The sequence below is a fragment of the Ochotona princeps genome, chromosome 13 (genome assembly GCF_030435755.1).
Source record: "Ochotona princeps isolate mOchPri1 chromosome 13, mOchPri1.hap1, whole genome shotgun sequence".
NCBI classification, from domain to species: domain Eukaryota; kingdom Metazoa; phylum Chordata; class Mammalia; order Lagomorpha; family Ochotonidae; genus Ochotona; species Ochotona princeps.
In genome coordinates, this window is record NC_080844.1 from 25,323,201 (window position 1) to 25,332,284 (window position 9,084).

The 9,084-nt window shown below is 48.2% G+C and overlaps 1 protein-coding gene across 5 annotated transcripts in view; it reads right to left on the minus strand.

The window, feature by feature from the left end:
* ANK3 (ankyrin 3) overlaps positions 1–3,608 on the minus strand; it is a 617,522-nt gene extending 613,914 nt beyond the window's left edge. For 2 of the 5 annotated variants that reach the window (XM_058671969.1, XM_058671968.1), the window contains exon 1: positions 3,416–3,587. In XM_058671969.1, the coding sequence (XP_058527952.1) occupies positions 3,416–3,472 (57 nt within the window). In that variant the 5' untranslated portion in view covers positions 3,473–3,587. Of the gene's footprint in view, positions 1–3,415 lie in introns of all 5 variants that reach the window. The other 3 variants (XM_058671967.1, XM_058671971.1, XM_058671970.1) reach the window with 3 other exon arrangements.
* Positions 3,609–9,084: the final 5,476 nt, after the last annotated feature.

Genomic DNA, 9,084 nt, shown 5'->3' on the forward strand with positions numbered 1-9,084 from the left:
CATTTGTTCCCCTCTCCAGTCATCTGCAAAGGGCAGGAAGTGGCATCTTGTCATGGAGACAGCCTAACAATTTATTTCATTTCAGTCAAGCTCTAACAACAAACACCAGACCCATTTAAATTTCTGGTTGGTAATATACAGTATCAAACACTAGGGATAGTTTAGAGCGGGAAAAAGTCTACCATCTACTCAGCAGTGAGAACATAACTGCGACTGCTTTCTTGTTGTCCATCATAAGATAGTCCATCCATAGAGGACGTTTTCATAAGAAGACTTACACAACAAATAAGTTCTATTTTGATGACAATGGTCTCACTTGCATGATCAACTATGAACCTAAGTGGTTGCTGGAAAAAAACCCATGTCCTTTTGAACAGACAAACCCATCAAAAGATGAAATTTCCCTACTGTTATACATGCTTAGGCAAATGACCAGTTATATTTCAGCCATGAGTATAGATTTTGTAGATATTTCCACCTTTTAAAGTTCAAGCAGATAAAAAGAGAAACAGTTTTCAAACACACCTGGTAGATCAAAAAGATCTAGAAGGTCTTCCAGTCTACAACTAATAGCTAGGCTGTCGGTATCTGAAAAATGTCTAGTATAACGTGGACAATACTGAATTACTGTAAAAATTACTACTGTGGGCCTGCGCTGTGACACAGCCTGGGTACTGCCTGAGATGCCAGCATCCCACGTGAGCATCAGTTTGAGTTCCAACTGCTGATCCAGCTCCCTGTTTAAGTGGTTGGGTGGGAACAAGAAGATGGCCCAATTACTTGGGTCCCTAACACCCACATGGGAGACCCAGATGGAGTTCCTTCCCCGGTCCTGACTTTTGTAATCATTTGTAGGTTGAACTGTAGCCATTTCTAGGTTGAACTAGCAGATATAAAATCAATCACCGTCTCAGACTGCCTTTCAAATAACTTACTAAATATAAAAAAAAATCTTATAAAAAAGCTATAACATGGACAGAAGACAATTTTAAATGGTTAATTTGTGTTCACATGTCGACACTGGTTAAGATGAAAAAGTTGTGATGAAATGGCCCTATTGTTCCAACATTTCACTGGCAGTCACATCTTCAGGAAACAAGGCAGAGCCAGGTGACCCACAGCCCGGTCAATATGGACAAGGAAAGGTTACTTTAGATTTGATTGGTTTGTTAGCAACCCTGATAGTTTCCAAAGGGCAAACTTCAATAATGTAAGTTTGGGGAAGTCGTAGCAAGCCTCAGCATTTGAATTAAAATGTAGTAAGCATTCTAACTCAGAATCATCACTGTGGAAAAGTGTTAGTCAAGTCTATCAATTTCAGATATTTACTAAGAAAAAATTTCACACTATCCTCAACTTGGATGATACATATTTCCTATATTTACAATAACATATTCTACAAAAATACAAACATTTTGTGCTCAGAGGGGAAAAAAAGGACAGTTAAATAAAGCAACTTATTAAAGTTCCAGCTGGGGAAAAACCATGGAGAATTCAGAACAATTATATTCTTTTCAGTTATCAAAGTACGATTGTAAAATTAATCACTTGCTCTATAAACCCTTGGAGGCCATAAAAGGAAAGGAAAACAAAGATAGCATGGGAGAAAAGAAAATCAGGGTACTCGTGGTACCACGACACAAACACCAACGGTTCTGAATCAACAGTGTTTCCTTGGATTCCAAAACATACCCCTGGTCTGTACGGCGAGGCCCGCTGAGCCACATTCTCCGTCCCGGAATCCAACACACCACTGTGCAGATTACAAAACGGTTATTTACCTATGCCCTCACAGAACACGAGAAGCATCATAAATAACAGGCCAAGCAGAGGGCAAAATTCACAGCTCACTTATTCACTGACTGGAGTACTCGGAGAGGAAAACGGGCGCTGGATTGCAGCTCTTCAAAGGGCTGCCTTGTTACAGCTCACTGCTTCAACTTTACAGCCACTCTCAGTATAGAAAAACGTGCTTCCTTGAGGATGCACGGTTTTGGGCGCAGCTCAGCACATTCGGAGGAGGCTTAAACTGCCCAAGCAGCAGTGGCACGCACCCTGACATACCTCCCTCTTGACTTCCCATTAGGGCCTACCTGCGGACTAAGATCTGGCATCACCCTAGGAGGGTCACTTCAGGAGGAAGTGACCTCTTTCAAAACCAGACACGCCACGATCATTCTCAAACAAGCAAAAATCTAAACTCAAAATTAAGCCCCAACTTAAAAAAAAGGATTCTGTCATGACAGACTTGGGTACCTGGATGAATTTTAGAAAAAAGAAAAGCGGTGACATGGGCTAAGGGATTTGTTTATCAAGGTCAGTCCTACATAAACATAAAACTACGGAAACCATTGTTTTTCAAGGATTTTTTAAAGGGGACTTTTCAAAAAATGTTTTAATTAGGCACTGAAGAACGAAGTCCCCAAAGGTCCCCAAGATGAGTGTCCCTCCTCCCGTGCCAGCCCCACCCCCTCCGAGACACTCGGCCTCAGGCATTCTCTGCGCAAGCAAATACAAGGGAGCCGTGTGAACGGACTCTCCCGTCTCACACACGCGTCCAGCTGCTCCCAAGTTACTATTAAACGCCCCCGGGATCAAAACTGGCCATCTGCGGAAGGCTGCGGGGCGGAAGCACGGCGCTGGGCTTGCTCCGTGGAGTCCGCGGGTTTCACCCGCTGTGTCTTCCCTGCATGCCTTCAGAGGGCTTTGCAGGAGCAAGTCCAGCCCAAGCCGGCCCCGCCACAGCCACAGCACCTGCGCCACCCTCCACTTTTGTGTCCCCGACTTTAAAGAGTGTCTTGTATTTTCACAGAGTTAAAATAAGGCGTCCCGACTCACCTTCCCTCCCTCCCCCACAAAAAAAAAGACAAAAATGCCAATTCTGTAAGTAACTTTGAGAACCAGGTCAGTTTGCTCCCCGCTCAAGGTGCAGACGACTCCGGCTGTGTCCCCAGGAGAGATTCAGCCCCCGGCTCGGAGTCGCCAGGGCTACCCAGGGACCGGGAAGCCCGAGGCCGGGAGGCAGAGGGAGGGCGTCCGAGCCCTAGGCTCCGCTTTTCGTTTTCTCCACAGAAGTTTCGAAGCCAAAGTTCCAAGCCCCTGGGCCCTGCCTGCTTCCCTCTCGGATGAGCCCAGCTGAGGCAAAGCACGAGCTCGCCCTGCAGTCCCGGGCGAGCCCCGCGCTCAGAGGAGCAACCGGACCCCCGTGGCTTGCAGGAATGTGTGTCCGCCCCACCGCTTCCCGACTCCCCTGAGCCGGCGCCCCCGACACCCTGAGAGAGGCAGGACTCCGGGACAGCGAGCCTGTGCTCCCAAAGCCCCCCGGGACTACTGATCCGGGCCTCCTGGAGGCCAGATCCCCGGCGACTCTGCGGGAAAACAAGCCACAGGTAGGGGTGGACGGCGCGGCGCTCACCTGCGCAGGAGGAATGCTCTCGGCGCCCGCGAAAGAGGAGGAGGTGGAGGAGGCCATGTTGTGGGACAGCTGCTGCTAAGGCTGCTTCCAGGAACTCCGATCTCCGCCCCCCACGCCTCGCCCCGCTCCTCCGGCCCCCAAAACGTGCGAATTCTCGGGGAAAAAAAAGTTGGGCTGCGGCTCGGGAGCGCCGAGCGCCGTGCCACCACGCCCGCGCCGCGCCGCGTCTCCTCCCCCGGGCTGTGGTCGCCGCGCCCGCCAGGTGCCCGCCAGGTGCCCGCGCGGCTCGGTGCGCGGCCCGGAGCGCGGGGGGCGGGTCCGGCTCAGGTGGAGCAGACGCGGCGGGCCCCGCTGGCGGCCAAGCCCTGAGCTCCGGCCCGCCCCACGCCGGCCCCCGGGAGCGCTCCCAGTCGACCCAGCGCTTGAGGGGTCCGGGCGGCAAAGGTAAAGCGAGAAGGAGAGGTGGGTGGCCTTACCCGGACTTGGAAGAACCGAGGTAGCAGCAGGAAGAGACGGAGGCCTAGGGATGTTGCCTCTGAGCTGTTGAGTGGAATTCCATTTGCCATCCGCATCGCAGCAAGACAGTAACTTTTTCTGATTAATCGATGCTTATCTAGAGGCTAATAAAATCATCGTTCTGCAATTTTGTATTTGTCTCTCTTTTTTAAATATTAACTAATAGCTTAGGATCACTACAGAAACCACACTCGTCTTGTAGACTGCTTGGAAATCAACTCCCTAGCCTCCCTTCCAGCCCGCAGCCTCAGATCCTGTCAGCTGCGTGTCAGGGTTCCAAAGCAGTCCTAGGTATGTGGTAGGCCAGGCCAGGACCCCTGAGTGCCCTTGTCTCCAGGAGCTCACATGACACAGGTTCCCAGTCTCCTGTCCAGATCCAGGCTGGCCCGCGGCTGGCTGGTCAGAATGTGCTGCTCTGATGGATGGGAGAGGAAGGCAGCAAGGTGTGTATTCCAAAACGGGGGGCCGGGGGGGCCCACTCCCTGGAATCAGGGAGCTGCATGTAGTCCGTGGGCAGAGTGGTCAATGAGCATCACAGGTGAGAATTGTAGTAATCCCTTTCCTATTCTCTTCCAGTTCTTGGGATGACTAGGAGAAAGTGTTGTCTTCCTCCACGGACAGCTGAACTCCCCCGTTAGCACAGAGAGAGCAGGCCCCAGCCTCAAAGGCCCAGGCCAGCAGAGTGTGGAAACTAAAATTTATAGCATTGTTTCATTCTCATTGTTTGATTTCAATGCTTATTGTTACTGCTACTCTCTATTTATAGTAGAGAACCAAAGGTTCTTTTTTAAAGCCACTATAGGCAAGTTAAAAATATCAAAGAAGAGAAATGGCTCAGATGGGACTGGAATAAAAAAAAAGTCTAAAGGTAGGGAAGGGGAAACCCAAATGTTGCCTGTGACAAGGAAAAGAACATCACGTGGTTCCAGTGTAACACCTAGCTCCTTTCCTCCAAGACATAGGAGGCTGACAACACATTTCTTGAGCACCAGCTCCCTGCCCCACCCTGTGCTAAGAGACTTCTTCACATTTAGGCTTTCCAAAATCCTTGCAAGACAATCTGGAGATAGAGTCTCTGAAACATGAGCCCCGGTGCTAAACTAATGGAGCCTTAGTGACTCAAGCTGGGGCAATCTGGAGTTGCATAACTCACTTCAGAATTGATACAATGCCTTCCCGAATTTTTATGTTCAGTTCTGTGTGTTGTGTCACAGAGCAAAGGTACATGGTTTTGCCGACTTTACAAATGGATCTGTAAGTCATTCCCAAACGCTGAAGAAATTGTGGTCATCTAAGGCTGTTGGAGTCTGTGTTACTCCCTTAGAGGTGACGGTCCCTGGGAACAATGGCTGTGTCTTCACAGGTCTCCCACTGTGCCCAGCCTGCCCTGCCGCTTCTTTGCTCAGGTACTCAGGGCAACTGGTTGTGATAACTCCAGTGTGAAGCAGCCAGGGGTGGGTGGCTGCAGGAACCAGGTGAGTGTCTTGGGAAGAGCATCACTTTGGTACATCCTGCACACACATGGTTATTTCACACCCACAGGAGACTTCTGAAACAAGAGGCAAATCCCAGCCAGGTGGACAATGCAGGGAGGACGATGCCAGGGCGTGGCAGGAAGCCAACTCGAGAGGCAGCACCTGGCAGATGAGCCCAGAAAGAGATGCTGTCCTGCAGAGCCATTCCAGGCCAGTCTGTTACTGAGGGCAAAAAAAGTGAGAGAGAAAGAGAAAAAAGCACCTGAGTTTTGAGGCATCAAAGATGCTTGCCTCTGTCCTCCAGGGGCAGGCAGCTACCCAGAGGACAATGCTGGCTACCAGAGGGCAGCGGGAGCCTAGCAGCAGTCTTAAAAACCAACCAAAACGAACACTGAATCCAAAACCTTTCCCTGAAATCTCTAATTCTGACTTCTCCCTCTTCACAGCCAAGAATCTAGAGAGAGTCACGATCGATGTGTCCCTCCTTTCTCACTTGCACACTCCCTGATTACAGCTCAGTCTCCACAATGCTCTTTGAGGCCCTTATATGCTGCAACTAACAAGCCTTAATGAAGTGCCGAGTGTCTATTCACTGATATAACTGACCACCACCTTCCTGTTAGGAATAGATTGTCTAACTTTGAACCTGTCTTATTCAGCATTCGTGCACTCTGTAGTCCCAGGAACATTCAGGTTCAGCTACCACATAATCACTCCCAAATCCAGATAAGGCAGTTTCCTTGGGCTGTAAGCTTATAGTCCATCTCACCCAAGATGGAACACATCACTTGTCCACCTCCGTCTCCACTGACAACAGAGTCTACCAAGTGGCAACACCAAGCAGCATGGCTTTGAAGGCAGCGGAGGCGACTCGACTCCAATCCAATCAGATGCTGGGTCCAAATAAGAATTTTAAATGTTCCATTCTTTCCAGCCCCACTGCTTCCCTGACTTCCCTGGCTTTAACCCTGTTACCAGTGTGATTGAAAGATCACCACATGCAGAGCCACACCAAAGTGCATTTTCTCTTCTCTCACCCAGAGAGCCACAGCAGTCTCTTCTGTACGATGGTGCATCGGTTCTGTCCTCCAGTGTTATGACTTTCCTAAAAGTTTCAAATTATCACATGATTACACACTGATTAGTGTAAGTCAGTAGTTCATTCTAACCTTCAGAATAAAGAATAACCTCCACATGAGCCCTGATCACTTCAATTGCTCTCTAGCAGCATCTCCAACCCCTTCTCCAGCTCTCAGGCCTCCTGCCTCACTCCGCCATCAGCCATTCCCAGTAAGAGGCAGCTTCCCCAAACACCACAGCTATTGTCTTTTTGCAGGACATTGCTTTTCGTATCCTGCAGGCCTCTGCCTCCCCTACTCCTCTGCCTAGCTGACTCCTACTCACCCTTCAAGACTGCTCAGAAAGCAGATCTTCAAGCAAAGCTTCTTGCCTTTTTTCCTATTAAAGTATGGTTTGTTGTCCTTTCTTTGGTCTTCCAAAAACACCCTGTATCATGTTTCTATTTTTTTTTCAGATTTATTCATTTTATTGGGAAGGCATATTTACAGAGAGGAAAAAAAGACAGAAAGATCTCCCATCTTCACTACCCAAATGGCCAACACAGCCAGAGTTGAGCGGATCCAAAGCTAGGAGTCAGTAGCCTCTTCTGGGTCTCCTACAGGCATGAAGGGGTCCAAGAACTTGAGCCATTCTCCCCTGCTTCCCTGGGCCATAAGCTGAGAACTGGATGAAAAGTGGAGCAGCCAACACAAGAACCAACACCCATTAAGGATGCTGTCACCATGGAGTGGAGGATCAGTCTGTTGAGCCAGGGCACCAGCCACATGTTTCTAATTGTTTTTGAAGACTACGTCTGAAGACACTTTTCTGCAATTTGGAAATCTGAAAAATTACAAAAACCTGAAGTGTATTCATCTGAGGTTATTTATAGTCCTTACTACATTTAGTGTGACTATTTTTTTAGATTATTATTTTATTTTTTATTGCAAAGTCAGATATACAAAGAGGAGGAGAGACAGAGAGCAAGATCTTCTGTCCAGTGATTCACTGTCCAAGTGACCACAACAGCCGGTGCTGCACCAATCCGAAGCCAGGGGCCAGGAACTTCCTCCAGGTTTCCCACATGGGTGCAGGGTCCCAAGGCCTGAGGCCGTCCTCGACTGCTTTCCCAGGCCACAAGCAGGGAGCTGAATGGGAAGTGGGGCTGCCAGAATTAGAACTGGCACCCATGTGGGATCCCTGTGTGTTCAAGATGAGGACTTTAGCCGCTAGGCCACCGTGCCAGGCCCTTAGTGTGACTCCTCATGTGTTTCAATTATAAAGCTCCAGACCCTTTATATATAATTGCTCCAGACCCTTTTACAGGGGTTATGTGATATACAGATTGTACCCTGGATTACTGACCTAAATATGTAGACTTGCAAATCCATCTGCCTTCATAGGCTTCAGAGAAGGGAGAGAGACTTATCAAACTATTGCCTTGCTTGTTGGTCCTATTCTAAGTATCTTACTGCTTTCACTGTATATTTTTCAAGCCCAAATTAACAGTAATTAGTGGAATATATAGTTCAATAGAAGTTTGCTCAACACATTAAGGACTTATTTTTGAATTTGAACTGTATTTCATAGGACTAATTCTCAAGGTTGAAACCTGACACCTCCCCTTGCTTAACTCCTCTGAGCCATACTAAACCTTGCATGCACAGAAAATTGCTTGTTGTTTAACTGTTTGCCTATCTATCTTCCCAGTGAGGCTGAGAAGAAAAATGAGGAGGTGTTCGAATTCCTGGTTGGCAGTGCCAAATACAATGCTAGCCACATTATATGCTAATTATATGCTAGGAATTCATTTTGTGATGTGTTGGAGGGTAGGGGGCAGCCTGTGTTGTGGTGCACCAGCTTAAGCTGATTGCTTGCAACACTAGGAGACCCAGAAGGAGTCCTAGGCATCCGGCTTCAGCCTGACCCAGCTCCAGCCACTGCAGTCATGTGACATATGGAGTAGCAGACAGAAAACTCTCTTTCTCTCTTTGTAACTCCCTCTGTAACTCTGGTTCTCCAGAAAATCTTTTTTAAAATGATGCCTTACCACCAGCCCGGTGGCACAGTGGCATATCAGGCTAATCCTCTGCTTGTGGCACCAGCATCCTATATGAGGGATGGTTAATGTCCTGGCTACTTTACTTCCACCCCAGCTCCCTGCTAATGCTCTGGAAAGCAGAAGAGGATGGCAACCTTATTGTGAGTGAACCTGCAGGTGGAAGATCCGTCTTACCCTCTCTCTCTGTAACTCTCACTTTCAAGTAAAATATATCTTTCAACAATGATAGGGGGCAGAAAGGAGGAAGGAGATGGAAAGGAAAAGTAAAAAGGAAAGATGGGGGCCAGCACAATGCCTCAACTGGCTAATCCTCCCGTGCAAGCCTCTGATACTTTGCCAGGAACATAAGCAGAGAAGTGGTTTGGAAGCGGAGCAGCCAGGACTCAACTGGTGCCCATATGGGATTCTGGCACTATTGGGGAGGTTTAATCTACTTATACCACAATGCCAGCCCCTATCTTAATATTGTAATGGAACATCACTTAGACTTGCACTAAATTCATAGGGTAAGAACTAAATACCTTTTAAAGATTTATCTTTATCAAAAAGGCAGACTT